Raw genomic sequence first — 18,621 nt, 5'->3', positions numbered from 1 at the left:
TCATGGGCAGATGAGGACTTGCCTCTCAGTGGAGGGGCTGGCCTTGGGGTGGGTTCAGGTTCCTCACTGATGGAGATGCTCTGCAGGATGGTTAGCGAATCGGGCCCTGCTCTCGAAAGGCCAGTAGTGGCTCCTCCTCAAATGAGCCTAGGAGGGCAGGACCACCCCCGCTAAGGACCCGGGACCTGTCTGCTACATTGCCCCCCAGTCTGAAATTCTGCAAGTCGATGGTTATTTTGCTGCGGGGCCCAATAAAAACATGCAGAGCAGGTTTGCTGAGGGTTTGCTGAGATACCAGAATAGTTGGAGCTACTTCCTATTTAAGTGTAAGGGGATTTTCAACAACAGCAACAATAGGCAGCATCTATTGAGCAAGGACTATGTCCCAGACCCGGGGCAAATTTCTTTCATTAGGAGTTTTTAGAGGGGATCTGATTATTTACTACTTCGTATCATCAGTGTCCCCTAATTTGCCTGCTTAGTTTCAGAGCACTGGCCATTGTTTTGCTTCAGTTATCATTTGCAGAGTTGTGCGGGGTTCAGACCTGAAAGTATCCCCACAGGGCACCCTGCCGTGGGGTGGGAACGCAGAAGCAGCCCTGGCTAGATTCACGCCTCTGTTCTGGACACGGTGTTTGTTCTTTGTGAGTCTGTGGACTTAATAAACTTATAAAACCTGTGACTTCCTCAGGCTGAATTTATATCGCTAGTTTTGCAGTTTTTTTCTCCCCCCTGGGGTCCTATGCCTGTAATTGGAGTCAGCATTCACCGGGGAGCAGTCAGGATTGGATTTGACCCATTGCTTTGAAGAGCTAGGTCCCCATCCTCCAAGAGAATACAGTCCACCATGCCAGCCCTGGTGTCACGCTGAGATGCTGAGCTGGGCAGAGAGTCCCTTTACTGGGGCAGCAATACAATTTCCTTGCAATTTGGTATGTGTGCTTATGTCATCTACATGGAAAGCAAGCGACGCCATTGTAATTACATTGCTCATTTGCATATTAAGTTATTAAAATATTCAAAGACATTTGCAGAAGAGGGAAGAAAAGGGGTCCAAGTGGAAGAACAAGATGATTGATCCTTTATTCTTTGCCTGCTACTGGTTACTGTCCACTCTCACCCTCCCCGGCTAGTGCTGGTGTGTGTGTTCCGAGGGCTTAAAGAATGAATTTCTCAAAGGTCAGAGCTGATCATTCCCTCCTACAATCTGTGAGTGTTAACCTTCGGGGAGCAGGCATTTACATAAAAGGCACACCGCTTGATGATCTTATCAAATCAGTCCATCTTCTCTCTTCCAGGGGAGCTGCACACAGCAGGAGGGGGCTGGGCGCCCGAGCCCGGAATCCCCTGAGCAAGCAGTGTTTCAGTGGCTGGACAGATCAAATAACACCAGGGCTGGTTAACAAAACGCGCTGGTGGGAAGGTGTTGGGAGCTGAGTGTGGAAATTTACCAACGTTATTTCTTTGACAGGGAAGGAGACTCCGTGTGAAAGATGCCGGGTTCCCGCAGCCTCTCGGAGTCCAGCAGAGCACAGTCTCGTTTGAAGAGGCATGGATGAGGGGGTGACAGAGGATGCTGCCCCCTGAAGCCTCCAGAGGTGCCTGGCCTGGCAGCTGAGCTCCCCTCGGACCTGGGACTTCGGGTGTAACTTGGTGTGCAGCTCATGGGAGGGGCAGGGGTTCTCCGGCTTTCTTCCCCGATGACCACCAGCTGGTTTGGGCTGCAGGATCTAAGGTGAGCCGGCAGAAAGGGGAGCTGGCAGAGGTAGAAAGAAGCCCCGAGGAGCCTCCAGAATCCATTGTTGGGATCCCTTCAGTCTGCCCGGGTCGCAGAGAGCAGCTGCGAAGCTGCCAGAGGCTGTGATACAACAGAGCTTCGGACCATCGTCAGTGAAGGAACGCAGAGCAGCAAAAGCATTTCAGCCCGAAGGAACTTCTTTCAACAAAGGACTTAAAGGGGAGAGTTTCTGCATCTTTACTTTGTGGTCCCTTAGGAGAGAAAACTTGACGTTCACATAGATAACGAGACCGGTTTCTCTGTCCAAGATGCTCCCTGTGAAAGAAGCATGAGCCATTCTCAGCGTGGGGAAGGGCTCGGGACACGCAGGAGTGGGTGGACAGCCCTCCCAGGGCTTGTTAAGAAAACAGCATGAGCCTCCAACTTCTGCAGCTCAGCAAGCATGGACATGTGCCACTCTTGTCTCCAGGGAGCTGGTGGCAGTGACATCACCACGAGAAAAAGCATCCCTCAGCCTCGGGACTTGACAGAATGAGGTGTGCTGGGGAGGCCACCAGCTGGGACCCGGCCTTTCCCGACCGCCCCTCCGTCCCACGGGCGTCCCCTGACCACCACTGAGCCAACGATGGCCGAGAAGGGGGACTGCTTTGCCAGTGTCTACGGCTATGACCTCGGTGGGCGCTTTGTTGACTTCCGACCCCTGGGCTTCGGCGTCAATGGGCTGGTGCTGTCAGCCACGGACAGCAGGACCTGCCGGAAGGTGGCCGTGAAGAAGGTCACCCTGAGCGACGCCCGCAGCATGAAGCACGCCCTCCGGGAGATCAAGATCATCCGGCGCCTGGACCACGACAACATCGTCAAGGTGTACGAGGTGCTGGGGCCCAAGGGCGCCAACCTGCAGGGCGAGCTGTTCAAGTTCAGCGTGGCCTACATCGTGCAGGAGTACATGGAGACCGACCTGGCCCGCCTGCTGGAGCAGGGCACGCTGGCGGAGGAGCACGCCAAGCTGTTCATGTACCAGCTGCTCCGCGGGCTCAAGTACATCCACTCGGCCAACGTGCTGCACAGGGACCTGAAGCCCGCCAACATCTTCATCAGCACCGAGGACCTCGTGCTCAAGATCGGGGACTTCGGCTTGGCGAGGATCGTCGATCAGCATTATTCCCACAAGGTATGTCTGGCCGGAATGGCGGATAGGGGTGGCCCATGGGATCCTCAGGAAGCACGCAGTGTTCCGGAGGGTATCCCTAGCTCCCTGGGAATCAGCGGCCTGGGGTGTGTGTCTGGGGGAGGCTGGAGGGTGCTAGAAAGATCACTGGCCTGAAAAGTTGTTGAGGGGGTGGTTTGGGTTCTTGATTTTGGCTCTGCCATGTGGCCATGACCAATAACTCCAGGCTGTGCAAGAGGGGGTTGGACTGGATTATCGCTAAGATTTCTTCCAGTTGCAAACTCTGTGACTTTAAAATTGTGCAGTTGGTGAATTTGCCTCTAGCATCCCCCAATGAGGCTTCCACCACACCAGCTTTATGCGCTGGTTCATCTTGCCTCCTCCTCCTCCTCGTCTCCCCAACAAAGCTGACCCACTCTGTGTCCCATTCTCTCTGTCAGTGGATAAGTTCAACTGATCAACTCATCCTCAGTGTCCATTATCCAACAAATGGCTCAGCTCTCCCAGGTCCCACAATGCCCTGGTCCCTGAGTGTGATGAAGCACGGATGTCTGGGTGGTACTGTTGAGACCCCATGTGGTGGGTGGCTAAATGCAGAGATCAGAGCTGACCCCTCCATCTGGAGGAGATACTGACACTCCTCTAGACCTCTTCTTACCTAACGCACTGCTCCCTTTAGGAGCTGGAAATTCTCTGAAATTCTATTCCCCTCACCCCCTGGTTCCTGCCATTTAGGGGAGCCTCTGAGCAGCTCAGCCTGAGCACACGTCACCAGGTTCCCCGCACCAGAGCTGGGGGATGAGTGTCATTTCCAGCCTCCAGCCAACACCTTCGTGCCACACATTTTTATTAGAATGAAAACATCCTCTGGGAAGTAGGTGCACCATAAACCGTATCAGCCAAAGGGCTAGGGTGGGTCATGAAAGGGAAGGGTAGCTCCGACCTTGAACATGCTTTGGCACCCGATTTGCCTGCAGCCAGAAGGTCACAGATGCATAGAAAGGCACTGGCCTGCCTGGTGCAGCTGCAGCGGGAGGGTGTCTGGGGGAGAGGGAGGCAGGGCTCCCTGTCCCACCCTCACAGGCTAGAACTTGGGCTCCAGCCCAGATTTCAGAGCCCAAATCAGCTCAGCTGGCTCTAGCTCCTTGGTGCCGCCTTAGCCCTGAGACTGCCCTGTGCTCCCCTCCTACAGCCCGGCCATCTGTCAGAACTGACAGCCGACTCTGTAGGCAGGAGTGTCCATGGTAAACAAACAAACAAACAAACAAAAACGTCTTCTTGTCACCCTAATGCCCGGTGCTGTTTCTACCTTCTCTGTCCTCTAAGAAGCAATGACTCCAAGCAATTGAACCAAAGAGTTTAACCCAAATTAGTTTTTATTTGGTAATAAGAGAGTCCATGACACTCTTATTTCTGTTACACAAAATCGCCTTCTGAATTGGAATAATCCAGTACACTGGGAATAATAATAGGGCCTTCCTTGATTACAGAGTCTGAGTAAGTGAAGTATTTCAGCTCAGAACAGTCCCTCAGGGACAGTCAGGGGAGGTGATTTGGGGCAAAGATTGGCTGTAGTAACCATTCCTGGGAGGGGCACGGTGCGAGGAAGGAGCGCTATGTGCGGAGGCAGACACCTGGGCTCATTTCTGATGGTGTTAAGTTGGGATGTGGATGCTCCCCGCCTGGGAGCGTCAGTTTCACCTTCTTGACAGGGTTGATAACACACGCCCTGTCTGTCCCACTGGCTTGTGGTTATGAATCAAAGAGGAGGATAAACGTAAAGCCCCTTGGAGAGTAGTGAGGAGCCCATCCATTCATTTCTTGAGTGTTTTCTGAGTGCACACCGGGCCCAGGCCCAGTGCTGGGAGCTGGGAGGGTCTCTGCCCACGGACAGTGACTGGCTGTTACCGCATTACACAGGGCAGGGAGCCACGTCTCTGAATGGGACTTTCATTTTCCTCATGCAGGGGAGTGTAAATGCTCTGCCTTACTCTTGGTGGGCTCTCTTCAATCAAATCAGCTATTGGAGTTTTTAAAAAAATCACTGGAGTCACTTGCAAGCCCAGTAGGTGTTCACGTCAGTCCTGTGTTTGGCAGGGGCCACCTACCCTCACCCACCTCCTCCCTCATTACCTTCTGCTTTTAGCTTCCTCCCTTCTCTTCCCTGAGTGATGACGGAGGCTTGACATTTGATGCTTTTATTTACATGAAGTGCATTTAGTGAGTCCGTTCTCATCTAATCCTCAGACTGCTGGGAGGCACTTAGGAAAAAGGGTCCATTTTAAAACAGAGACCTGGCTTTCTCAAGCTTCCTTGGCCAACAGTGGTCGAAGGGGCTTTGGAACTTGGGCCTTCTTGTGTCTTGATGGGTGGTCTTTCCGTGAGCCATGTCCTTCATGAAGGCTTTCTGGATCCCGGTGGGAATTGATCTTTCCTTCCTTTGAATTTCCTTATCGCTTTCTCTCCATCCCAGACCCTGGATCTTCTAGCACCGACGACCATTCTCTGCTCTGTCTTACGGGTATTTATTAGTGTCTGTGTCTTTTGTGCTCTTCTAGGCTGAGAGCCCCTTGGTTCCTTGTGGGCCATCTCATGTTCATCTTGGTTTCCTCCAGGGAGTCTAATCACTGTGCCTGAGACATGGCCAGCTGACTTGGTTGGCTGCCTTGAACAGATGGAAGACTAGTCATTTACCAGCACATTACTGATGGGAAGCTAGTTGAGTTCATTGATTCCATGTGGTTAGAAGGTTTGACTCTCAGAAAGAAAGCACATTCAAGGGAGAGGCATTAAAATATATGCCTTCAAATCTTAAATAGATGAAAAATTAGCGTGCAGTGTAAGCATGTATAATGAAAGCCATATATATTATCAGAGGGGGAAAAAGAGAGCACATAATTCTCCCAGCCAATGGATTGGTTGGGGTGAGATGTGTGCATCGACTCCCCCTGGTGTGCATGGAGGAGGATGTTTACATATGAACTGCTCTAAATGTAACCCCTCCTAAAGTTTTATGGGTCCTACACTCACCTTGAAGCGGTCATGCTCACCTGGTCTGCAGCTAGTGCCTTGGTGTGAGTTACAAAAAAAAGGTGCCCCCTTTTGCAGGCTGATTCAGCTCAGTGCCTGTGATTGGCTTCGTGATCCAAATGGGGGCTGGACTTGGTCCCTCGGCCAAGCACGACCCACCTAGCACTAAGCAGCAGCTGGAATCTTGCTGTCTTCATCATGACTTTCTCACGGGTGGACAGTAAGTCTCATGAACCTGCACATCCCCTCCTCTAGCATGGAGTCTGGCACGGGTAGGTGCCCATTGTGTTTGTCTGGTGAAGGAGGTGCCAGAGAAAACTGTCTTCTCTTTAATGAGCAGCTGGGAGCACTGGGGCTCCAGTCACAGAGCGCATTCTGAGCACATGTCCCCTACCACCCCACCCCTGGTGGTCTTGGTCCTTGTGATGTCCAGAGGGAACTAGAGGCCTCCAGCAGCCCACACTGTCAGGGATATGGCAGTGGTGGCAGTGGGGTGCTCTGATGGCTGTCTCAACAGAGGCAGCTTGGGGAGCATGTCTCTGTATCATCATTACTCACCTCACTAATTGCATGACCTCGGACAAGGCCTTTTCCTTGTGCGGCTCACGAAGAGATCTGTAAGAAGACCTCACAGTCACCTCATTCATTCCCTTCATTTCACAGATGATAAAACCGAAGCCTGGAAAGGGAGAGACCTGCCCGAGGTCACACAATGAGTGGCTGAGCCAGAAGCACAACGCCGGTGCTTCCGCTCCATGCCCACGGATTTTCCTGAGCCTCTCTTCTCAGTTGTCTTCTCTGCCAAAGGGGGTCATCGCTCCCATTCTGATGACTTCGTAGAATTCTTGTTAGAGTCCAGTTGAAAGTGTGGAAGTCAAAGTGCTTTCAGATGTAGGCTAGATCCCTAACAGAACCATCTGCCCATGAAGTGCCATGTGACAGGATGGGGAACAGGCATACACCAGATGTCAGTCTCCCCCCACACACTGAAATATGGAACCAACTCCCCACATGATGACCAGAGTCCTGAGGCTTCCCAGCCTGTGGTCCTGAGAGGAACCCCTGCTGCCCACCTCCTTGGCAGGTGTCCTGATTAGTTCCTTACCTAATGCACTAGGGCAGTGGTCGGCAAACTCGTTAGTCAACAGAGCCAAATATCAACAGATTAAAATTTCTTTTGAGAGCCAAATTTTTTAAACTTAAACTATATAGGTAGGTACATTGCTATTAACTTAATTAGGGTACTCCTAAGGCTTCGGAAAAGCCACACTTAAGGGGCCAAAGAGCCGCATGTGGCTCGCGAGCCGCAGTTTGCCGGCCACGGCACTAGGGTGGGTCATGAACTAGTGTTTATGTGGAGAAGAGGCAGGTGAAGGATCAGAGCATGTTTTCCTTTGAATTTATTCTATTAGGAAGCAGATGATCTCAAAAGAGAAAAAAAATGTTGTTTAAGACTTCGCTGAGCCCTGTGTAAATTCTAAGACATGTCAGGAGGCCCCAGGAAACTGTGCAGAGGGCTGGGGAGTAGCGCGTGACAGCCTGGCTCGCTGTGTGAACACTCCCCTCCTGGAGGGGCCACCGTTGGCCAGGGGAGGGAGCCACCTGTCATCCTCACTGGGGTGGCCAGGAGACTGCAGCCTTTCCCGGGGCAGAAGACAGAAAATACCCAGGGAGAAAGCAAGATAGGAGGCCCATCAGAAGTTGGGCAACCAAAGGCTCTTGTGTTTTGGTGGATCATTTGAGAACGTCTGGCCTGCCTTTGGGTCCTGGGCCCTCTCTACTCTGGGACCCTCTGTATTCTTACATCCTTCACGATCAGAACGCTTTCCCACTTTGCCTCTGTGTCTCATGGAGACTCCTTAGAAACCAGCCAGTGCAGGGGTTCTCCCAGTGGGTGCTGGGCCAGCGGCATCAGCTTCACTTGGGGAACTCATTCGAGATGCAAGTTCTTAGATTTCATCTCAGACGGACTGAATCGGGAACTTGGGGTGGGGCCCAGCAAGCTGTGTTCTAACAAGCCTCCAGGTGATTCTGATGCTTAACTCTTCAGAACTATTGATCTGAAGGCGTGGAGTAGCTTGTGTGTGGACAGAAAGCTGGTGCTCCTGTGTCTGCTGATGCTTAAAGCTGTGGTTCTCAAACTTCAGGCCAAAGAAGAAGGCTAAGAACGCCTCCCCGATAACACAGGTGTATTTGAAACAGGTGCCTTAACTAAAAGGGGCCGTTAAAGGTGGGGATATCAGGCACTAGAACAAGCAGCTGGGAAGATGGTTTTAGGCTGAATGAGTGTTAGGACCTCAATCCCATTGTAAACTGAAACTGCCTGATTGGTCAACCATCACTCAAGTTTGACAGAAAGCTGCACACATCAGGGACCTAACCCGTGGTTGGCAAACTTCGGCTCGTGAGCCACATGCGGCTCTTTGGCCCCTTAAGTGTGGCTCCTCCACAAAATACCACAAAATACCACTTGCGGGCATGCATGTACAGTGCATGTACAGTGCAATTGTGGCCCGTGCGTAGAAGTCGGTATTTTGTGGAAGAGCCACACTCAAGGGGCCAAAGAGCCGCATGTGGCTCACAAGCTGCAGTTTGCCAACTACTGACCTAAACCAAAGGGAATGTTGGCTCTGTTAGGGTTTGATCTTAACAATAGTTAGGTGATATAAACAATGATTTTAGAAAACATATACTATTAATTCTGGTGTAAACGACTTTGCTAGATATTCTGTAAAAACAGAGGCACTGGTTTTCACAGTTCAGTGAGACTGAGTGTTTGATTGATGGCTCAGCAAGATGATACTGTAGTTTGTTAAGGCCTGTGGTTCAATTCAAGGTCCCAAAGGAGGCAAAGAGGTACGTGATGTTGAACACATACAGCCAGCTTCCACAGGCTGGCGTGGAGTTTTGGTCGGCAGCATTTATGCTGTTTTCATGATGTTGCTCAACCTCACCTCTTCCTCCCTCTCCTGGTCAATCTGTCTTCCTTGGATGCCTTGGGATCTGTCTAGGCCAGGGGTGGGCAACCCCTGGCACGCATGCCAAAGATGGCATGCCAGTAACTTTTGCTGGCACGCGAAACCCTCTCTTATAATCTTCCATTTACAATTTTTTTCTTCATATCGACTTTTTTATTTTTCAGATAAATTCAGTGTAGGTGCATCTTAGATAAATAATTTTACATAACAAGTTATCTTAAAGACCATAGACATGGATTGACGAGAGAGGGGAAGAGCAATTTCTATGCCTCTGCCTTAACTCTCCCTGCCTTCCTAGATCCGACCAGTGTTTTGGTTTCATCCACATACGCTTGTGAATCTTTGTTCTCAGTGATGAATTTTGTTAAGTCTCATAATAGGAGTAGCCTGACGGATGAAAGTAGTAGCTCGTGCATATCTCTGAAGGTCATGAAGGTCGATGAAATATAAACCTGATGTAAAATCTCTGTCATCAGTGATGCAGCAGCAAAAGTCCCACTGATAATATCAAACGGAGTCATATAGTTTTCTGTCAGACTATCAGTGTACATGTATACATTAAAAAATAAATGTATTTTTCATCATCATATACTGGTTTTTGTCGCTCGAATGAATTTTATTATTTCTTCAAGGTTCTTCACATACGTACACCTTAAGAGATATCAAGTAGGCGTAACATGTTCTCAAAAAATGGGCACGCAGAAGAATTTTGAGTCAGAGATTTTGCTTGTTTTGGCACACACTCACAAAAAGGTTGCCCACCTCTGGTCTAGGCCATAACTTCCCCTGTCCACCTGGGAAGACACACAGAAACCTTCCCTAAAGCACAGATTCCTTTGAAACTGAACCTGGGGGAGGACTGTTTTTTTCTTTGGCTGAAATAGCATCTTTGCTAGTGATCAAGGGGGTGTCCATTTGATGTTCTGTGTGCTTATAGTTTGGCAGGTCTCCACATTGCAGGTGGAAAACCTCAAGGTGTAAGGAGTGAGCAAGAGCTGCCTAGGATCCCAGAATAGGGCTGGAATCCACTGAGAGGCCCAGCCATACCCAGAGCCCGTGAGAAACAGACCTGGGGAAGGACGACTTGCTGAAGGCTCAGCTAGAAGTTCCGAGGCCACTAAGCATGTTATTCCAAATCAGTGGAGCTGAAAAGATTTCTTTAAAAGGCTATCCCTTTTTAAAAGAGAAAATTCGACCTAGGGGATTGGAACAGAAGCTGGTAAGGGAACTCCCTTTTAGATAATATCTCCAGTCTTGGTGGGAAGAGAGTTCCAACCTCCAGTCTTTCCTCCACAGTCTCTCCACTTGGGCATCCCCAGGTTGTAAATGCCCCAGGAGCATGACGCTGTCTTATTCGATATCTAGACAGATGTTCCTGTGTTTATACTGATGAAGGATGACTAGAAAATGGAATCAAATCCTTTACAACTTTCTCCTGAAATATGGCTTCTTTATTCAGCCTTTGCTGCGGTTGCCTGTTGGGAAGACAGTAGCATAGGAATGGAAGGCTCAGGGGCAGTATCAGATTGCTCTGACTGTCCTGACTTGGCTGGCTACCTTCCACATCAGGACCACACTTCTCTGAGCTGGGAGAGACCAGCTCTTAGCTGCAGCTTCATGTGCTGCCACCCTACTCACCTTGTGCTGTAAAGTCCCTGACTTGTCACCGTTCCCTAGAAAACATCATACTCGGTGACAGCTCCGGTCCCACACACTGTTCTCACTGCTCCCACATAAAGTCCTACTTATCCCTGCAGATCCTGCTCAAAAGCTCCACCTCTGCAGAGCTTCACCCAGCTCCCCAGGGGAGAATTAATTACATCTTCCTCTGGTTGCCCAAAGCCGTTATCTTGACTCTGTTGTGATTATCTGTTCACCTGCCTCTTCCCCAATAGACCGTGGAGCTTAGGAAAGAGTGTAGGTCTCATTTATCTCTGTATTCCTAGCACCTAGCACAGCATCTGGCCCATAATGCATGCTTATTGACTGAAAAGCCAAGCCTCTGCCTTTACACTGAGTAGAGTGTTTTCCTTAAGGACTTCTCAGGGTAAAGCTCTCAAATATTTGAAGCCATCTATCATGCCCCTTCCAATCTCTGAAGCCCAGAACCCCACGTCTTCACACAATAATGCTCAGGCACTGTTCTAAGTGCTCAAGAGTTACTCACCTACCGAGTCCTCATAACAACCTCATGTAATGAGTGCTGTGTTGTCCCATCCAGCTAGTAAATGGCAGAGCTGGGTTTCAAAGCCCAGCAGTCCCTTTCGGGGCCATGCTTTTAGCCACTATGCTACACTTCCCTGTTGGCTCTTCAGATGACAGTGTTTCCAGAGCTCACACTATACTGACTGCCTTTTTATTCAGCTCCTCCTACTTGTCAGACCCTTTCTTAAAAGGTGTCTCTCAGAACAGATGCTCTGTGGTTTAGCCAGCAGGGTTGGTTGGGAGTGTGGCACCTCTACTCTGTAAGTGACTTGCTGTTCATGCTGCAGGTGGTATTTTGGCAACCGTGTCACACTATGCTATATAATAAAAGGCTAATATGCAAATTGACCAAACAGCGGAATGACTGGTCACTATGACGTGCACTGACCACCAGGGGGCAGACACTCAATGCAGGAGCTGCCCCCTGGTAGTCAGTATGCTCCCACAGGGGGTGTGCCACTCAGCCAGAAGCCCTGAGCTGGCGAGTGCAGCGGGGGTGGCGGGAGCCTCTCCCATCTCCGCAGTAGCACTAAGGATGTCCAACTGACGTCTTAGGTGGGGAGTGGGCCTAAGCCATCAGTCAGACATCCCCTGATGGCTCCTGGACTGAGAGAGGGCCCAGGCCGGGTTGAGGGGACCACCCCCTCCCCCCGAGTGCACGAATCTCATGCGCCGGGCCTCTAGTTAGCTCATATCGTGCTTGGAGCCAAATCACTTCTGTTAAGCTTGGTATTCTCTATTTTACATTTACATGATTGAATTTTTTTATATATATATATTTTATTGATTTTTTACAGAGAGGAAGGGAGTGGGATAGAGAGTTAGAAACATCAATGAGAGAGAAACATCGATCAGCTGCCTCCTGCACACTCCCTACTGGGTATGTGCGCGCAACCAAGGTAATGCCCTTGGCCGGAATCGAACCCTGGACCCTTGAGTCTGCAGGCCGATGCTCTATCCACTGAGCCAAACCGGTTAGGGTACATGATTGAATTTTTTAAAACTCTTCTGCTTTTTATTTATTTATTAAATATATTTTTATTAATTTCAGAGAGGAAGAGAGAGAGACAGAAATATCAATAATGAGAATCATTGATTGGCTGCCTCTTGCACACCCCCTACTAGGGCTACCTGGCTGATAATTTTTTTAGCCCAAATATAAGACTTTATGCTTGTCCCTGATAGACTTCATCTTACTGACTTCAGGCAAATATTCCAACCTGATGAGATCTTTTTGGATCTTTGTTCTGTCACATAATCTTATGCTTTACAGCTCTATAACTTTAAGCCTGCCTTCCAGGACTTCATCCATATCACTGATTTAAAGTTTGTATAAAGAGATTAAGCGAGCCAGGTTGGTGTGGCTCAGTGGTTGAGCATTGACCCATGAACCAAGAGGTCACTGGTTTGATTCCCACTCAGGTCACATGCCCAGGTTTCAGGCTCCATCCCCAGTAGGAAGAATGCAGGAGGCAGCAGACTGATGATGTTTCTCTCTCATCGATATTTCTCTCTGTCCCTCTCCTTTCCTCTCTCTGAAAAAAAAAATCAATAAAATTTGACATTTCAAAAGAAAAAGAGAGCGAGAGATTAAGTGAAAGGCTTAGCCTCATGGCTATTAGACTTAACCTCCCTCCAGGGTGACACTAACCCTAAGCTAGCATTCTTTAGGTTCAGTTGTCTAACCAGTTGTGGATTTACATAGTTATATAGTTGTCTGGCCCATGTTTCTTCATTGTCCTCACAGATGTCTGAGGAGGTTTAGCTAAATGCTGTGCTGTATTGAGATTCAGGGACATTGTCTATAGAATCCTCTCATTCTACCTCAATACAATTTTAAACTCATCCTAAAGTTTAAAAAGCACAATTCAAACTGCATGACCAGCTGTGACACCTTAATTCCTAGATACATGGAACTCAGATGTTGGCAAACACTACCATTTACTTGGAGAAAACCTGATACATGAAAATCTGAACTTAATAAATTCATGTTGGAGGTTAGACCCTCATGGTTAAGTAAACTATGGCTCATCTACTAAATAGAATATTATACAACTACTAGAGGCCCGGTGCATGAATTCGTGCATGGGTGGGGTCCCTCAGCCTGGCTGGTGATCAGGGCCAATTGGGGCTGTCTCGCCCAGTCCTGAGCCAGCTGGCTGGGGGGAGGGACCCCTGGAGGTTGGCCGGCCACAGGAGGTTGGCTGTGGGAACGCACTGACCACCAGGGGGCAAGCTCCTGTGTTGAGTGTCTGCCCACTGGTGGTCAGTGCACGTCATAGCTACTGTCCGGTTGTCTGGTCATAACGGTTGCTTACGCTTTTATATATAGAGAATTTTCAATGGTGTTTTTGAAGAGTTTATGATAACAGAAAATGTGTATGTAATAATGATTAGGTTTAAAAAGCAAGATATAGAATTGTATAGATGGATCATAACAGTTTAATACAAGGTGCAAAAGAAGACACACACACAAAATAGATTAGAAGGAAAATCTCCAAAATGTTCACAATGGTTGGACAATGCATGGCTTCCCCTCTGCCCCTTTTATTTGTCCACAATTCCCCAAAATGTGCAACATGATATGCACAGTTTTATCACAGTGGGCTTTTCAGGTGGAAGGGCGGGAGAGTTGCTGTAAGAGAAAGTTTACCAAGGACATGTTTATTACCAAAAAAAATGTGGTAAGTCTGAGTTCTTCAGCTTCTGAGAGAAAAGGGTCAAGCACACCAGCACCTGGGCCAGGAGATGTGCGTGCTGACCCTCACTGCACCGCACTCTGCGGTGGCCACTGTGTCACATGTAAGTCTTACCTCCCACCCAGCGTGCACTCCTGCCTTGGCTGCTGCCTTGGGACAGGCCAAGGTGAGGCCACCTCTTCACAGGTGAGGTGCACAGGTGCTGACTGGTGTCATGTGACCCCAGGAAGTTACTTCACCTGCCTTGGGCTGGCTCCTCCTCTCACAATAACAGGTCCTACTTCACAGGGCTGTGTGAGGAGTGGATGCCATGTGTGTGAAATGTTTAGCACTGTGTCAGGCCTCTGAGAAGCACTCTGTAAAGATTAGCTCTTTTTTTTACTATGATTCTTAATCACTACTGGGGGGAGTGCTTCTGTTCTCAGGACCCTGAAATCCCACCTCTAACACAAAATTTTATTGAGGCAGTTGACCATGCTGTAGTTTTTCTTCTAAGATACAAACTGAGCCCGGCTGGCATGGCTCAGTGGTGAGCGTCAACCTGATCAGGGCACATGCCCGAGTTGCAGGCTTGGTCTAGGGCACATGCCCGGGTTGCAGCCGATCAATGATTTCCTCTCCGGAGTGCAGGAGGCAGCCAATCAATGATTTCCTCTCCTCTCATCATTGATGTTTCTCTCTCTCTCTCCCTCTCTCTTCCTCTCTTGGAAAAGATAAACAAACAAACAAATAAATAAGATACAAACTGAAGGCATGAAGAAGAGTGAGAACAAATGAGAAAACCTTTAGTTGAATGAACTTGTCAAAATGAATTCATCAGGAAGCACTGGGCTGGAGGGAGTGTGTTTAACCCAAAGGAAACCAGAATAGGGAGCCCCTAAATGTTGACACTTTTGCCACTTGGCCCAAGACTCGTTCTGGTACTGAGGTCACACACTGGGGGTGATATGCAAAGTATTTAACGACTGGTAAGTTTTGGGACCAATCACACAGGATAGACACCAGCGGTGACCAATCAGAATGGATCTCTGCTGTGAGCACCCCTCACTCCTCTTGCTCCCCCTTCACCCTGGAGAGCAGGGCCGGGTCTCCCAGAGGCGCTCATTTAGACATCAACCAGCGACTCCCATGCCCAGGTGCGGGAGCAGCACCAGGAGGCCTGGCCTGGCCCAGCCGTTTGGCAGAGTTAGGCCCTTGTCCCACAGCTGCCCAACACTCTTATCCTTGCTTCCGGCTCCTGTTTTTCATGATAGCATGTCACCCTCAACTGTCCATCACACACCTGACAGGACCCCTTGTTGTCAGAGGCAGCAGGAAAAGAGGAGCCATCCTCGTTCTCCCCACCGCAGCCTGCTGGCCCCTCCCGGGTCCCCAGGTGACCTGGACGGCAGGTTTCTGGGGTGTGGGACTCTAGGGTGAAGCTTTCATTGCAGTACCTTCTACGCAGAACTGCTGCCACCTGCAGAAACCATGTGTCCACCCGGCGGCGAGCCAGTGAAACCGCTGTGATCTGCAGGACTCATTTTTCCGGGGGTGAAATTTTTCATCCCTTTTTTAATCCCTATGCCTTTTGTTTGGGGATTGGAGTCACCATTCCCTGTGCAGGAGGTTAAGCCCAGAATGACCTGCCTGGCCTGGCGGCACAGGCCTGAGGCATCACCATGGCCGGGGAGGTGGTCAGCAGTGCCCAAGCTGAGCTGAGAGGAACCCGGGGCAGGAGGACTGAGTTCTGCGTCTGGTTCTCTGAAGCCCTTTTGTCTTAGTCCTGTTCTGTGGTCACCAGCTGCCCTCAGCCCTGACCCCGAGCAATTTGCAAATGCTGTGCAGGTCAGAAGCTGGTGAGAGAGTGAGCAGCCTGCAGCTGGGGGATCCACACCGTCACATCTACCCTGCCATTTCCCCTTCCACTCTCGGTAATGCACCAGGAGCTCTTCCCACGGGAGTTCTTCCCACTCATGCTAACTCTGGATCCTCACACCAACCTCGGAAGGAGGCAGGGCAGGCAGGTTCATTATTGTCCTCACCTGGTAGCTGAGGACTAGGGTCCCCTGGGGTTAAAGAGCTCGGCTAAGGCCCTGCTGTTAATGAGAGGGGCAGAGCGAGACCAGAGCCGCCTCCTGGGACCTGGAGCAGCTGATGCAACCGGGCTGGGCTCCAGGCCTGGAGGACTCCCTGGAACCTTCGGTGAGGAGTTTCGGAAAGTGTCATGAGGAACGCTGGAGAACAGAGCGTTCTGTGACCTTCCCTGGCCCCCCTGTGTCCTGGGCCCTTCCGTCTCTCTGTGGGCCCCATCTCCCACCCTCCTGCAGCGCTCCCACCTTCCCAGGTCCCTCCTGCTGTTCTCTCTGTCACTCCCATGCTGTTCTCTCCCTCCATTTCCCCCCCTGGAGACTCACTGAGCCCAGGGACTGCTTCTTAGGGGCACGGGTTCCTGCTGAGGGACCAAGAGCTCCCTCCCTGCACCATGTACAGCCCATTGGGAAAAGTCTATCAGTGAGGGAATTCCTTTCCATAGAATAATGGTTCATATTTGCCTCAAAACTCTTTAAAACAAAAACAAAAGCAAGAAAATTGAGATGTAATCAACATACAATACACTTTACCTATTTAAAGTGCACAGCCTGTAGCTTCTAGTGCATTCTCGAAGCTGTGCATCTCTCACCAGAAACCACTTTAGAAGTCTTCATCACCTCGAGCAAAGTCCGCCCCCTGAGTCAGCAGTTCCCAAAGCCTCCATCCCCTCCAATCGTAGGCAACCACTAATCTACTTAACTAGAGGCCCGGTGCATGAAATTTGTCCACTCTCGGGGGAGGGGGCAAGGGGAGCCCTCAGCCTGGCCTGTGCCCTCTCGCAGTCCGGGAGCCCTCGGGGATGTCCAACTGATAGCTTAGGCCCGCTCCTGGACATCCTTAGCACTGCCAAAGAGGCAGGAGAGGCTTCCAACACTGCTGCTGTGCTCACTGGCCGTGAACCTGGCTTCTGGCTCAGCTGCGCTCCCCCTGTGGGAGTGCACTGACCATTAGGGGGCAGCTCCTGCGTTGAACGTCTGCCCCCTGGTGGTCAGTGCACGTCATAGGACTGGTCTTTCCACTGTTTGGTCGATTTGCATATTAGCCTTTTATTATATAGGATTTGTCTATCTATTTGCCTATTCTGGAAATTTCATGTAAATGGGCTCATATAATGTGTGTTCTTTCCTGACTGACTTCTTTTATTTAGTATGTTTTCAAGGCTCATCCACCTGGTGGCCGGAACCAGTACTTTTATTTCTTTCTGTTGCCGACCAACATTCCATTTATGGGCACACCACATTTTGTTTCATCGGCTCCATAGCTGATGGACATTTGGGCTGCTCCTCCTTTTTTGGCTATCGTGAACGATGCTGACATGAACACTCATGCACGGGTTTTTGTGTGGATGTAGGTTTTCATTTCTCTAGGGCTGAATTCCAAGGAAAGGACAGTTCAGGCTTCAGCCAGCAGCGGAGGCAGGGTTTTTCAAGCAGCCTTCCTGCTGCTCCAGAAATCACACCACCCGTCGCCTGGGTCTGGGGCATTTCACCTGGAGCCTCAGCGCAGGGCCTCCCCTCTGCTCTCAGGAGGAAACCTCCCATCTTTCCCCAGGGACTAAGGGTGCTGTGAGTCTGGTACAGGCCAGTGCACCTTTTGTAGGAGAGAATCTGGACTCAGTTCTCAGCTGGGAGCACCTTGCATTCACTAGTAAGAGCCCAAGAGAAAGAACCCTGGAGAGGAGCAGTCAGGGTACAGGCCCTGATTCTGTTCCTTAAAAATCACATGACCTAGCAGGTTACTTCTCCTCCCAGAGCTCAGTTTTCTTACCTCCAACAAGGCACTAACGGTGTCTACCTTATAGGGTTGTTCTAAGGACCAGAGGAGAAGGCAGGGTGCCTGGCACAGTGCCTAGCAGGGTGGAAGCTTTCAGCAGGCGAGAGCTCTCAGCCGGGCACGTGGGAGGAGAGAATAAAGGCCCAGAGCCCCCTAGAAGCTGGCGCTGGGGAACATGGGGAAGGACCCCTGTTTCTATCCGCTCAGCTGCTGCCCAGCGTCTCCTCTGCTGTCCGCATGGGGCAGCACTGAGTAGGGTTGGCTGGCGACTCCCAGGGCGAGTATAGGACAGCGGGCCCTCTGCGTTGGAGCCTCATCCATCGGAGCCACAGGCCAGAGGGAAGTTAAGATCCTACGCTGCTCAACAGACAGCTGGTGGGGAGCGCCGGCATGGGTGTCTGCGTTTTACCTGAGCCAGTGTACCCCCGCTTTACACACGATTCTAATAAACTTCATTCTCTGGTTGTCAAATCCACAAGGGGACAACGAGACAGGCCCCTTAGAGCAGAAAGAAGTGACAACCTGAAAAGTAAGAGAGACTATAGGGGCGGACGGTGGAATTCGTGGGGTCAGAGCCATCAGGCCCCTGAGAGGAGGATCTGCCTCCTTTTGATTTCTGAGCGCGTGCGTGTGAGGACTCAGAATCAGGCGTCCTCAATCGCGGCCCTGCAGAAGGAGGTGAAGTCACGGTCAGTGCATGTGAAGGAGCTGCTGTGTGTAGAATGTGAGCGACAAGAGGACCTCGGGAGGGGCACTTTCAAGGGTGTATGTACTTCCCACACGTTTGCTTTCCGTGTATTTGACCACTTATCATGTGATCCCGAGAGAGTCCTGCGATATAGGGAGGGCTCGCATTATTGTCTCCATTCTATAGATGAGGAAACAGGCTTCGTAGACTCGCCGAGGCTTATGTAACTAGTGAGTGGCTTCACGCCAGGACCCGAAATCCAGTGTTCT

The 18,621-nt window shown here is 50.4% G+C and overlaps 1 protein-coding gene across 1 annotated transcript in view; it reads left to right on the top strand.

The window, feature by feature from the left end:
• The first annotated feature begins 2,121 nt into the window (after positions 1–2,121).
• The window catches only part of MAPK4 (mitogen-activated protein kinase 4), a 43,772-nt gene continuing 27,272 nt past the window's right edge, over positions 2,122–18,621 (top strand). Inside the window, 1 exon segment of the mRNA XM_023750795.1 lies at positions 2,122–2,909. Coding sequence (XP_023606563.1) covers positions 2,364–2,909 — 546 coding nt within the window. The 5' untranslated portion in view covers positions 2,122–2,363.

This window comes from Myotis lucifugus, unplaced genomic scaffold, assembly GCF_000147115.1.
Source record: "Myotis lucifugus unplaced genomic scaffold, Myoluc2.0 scaffold_16, whole genome shotgun sequence".
Taxonomy (NCBI): domain Eukaryota; kingdom Metazoa; phylum Chordata; class Mammalia; order Chiroptera; family Vespertilionidae; genus Myotis; species Myotis lucifugus.
The sequence above is the reverse complement of the archived record's forward strand: the minus strand, read 5'-3'. Positions and strand labels throughout refer to the sequence as shown.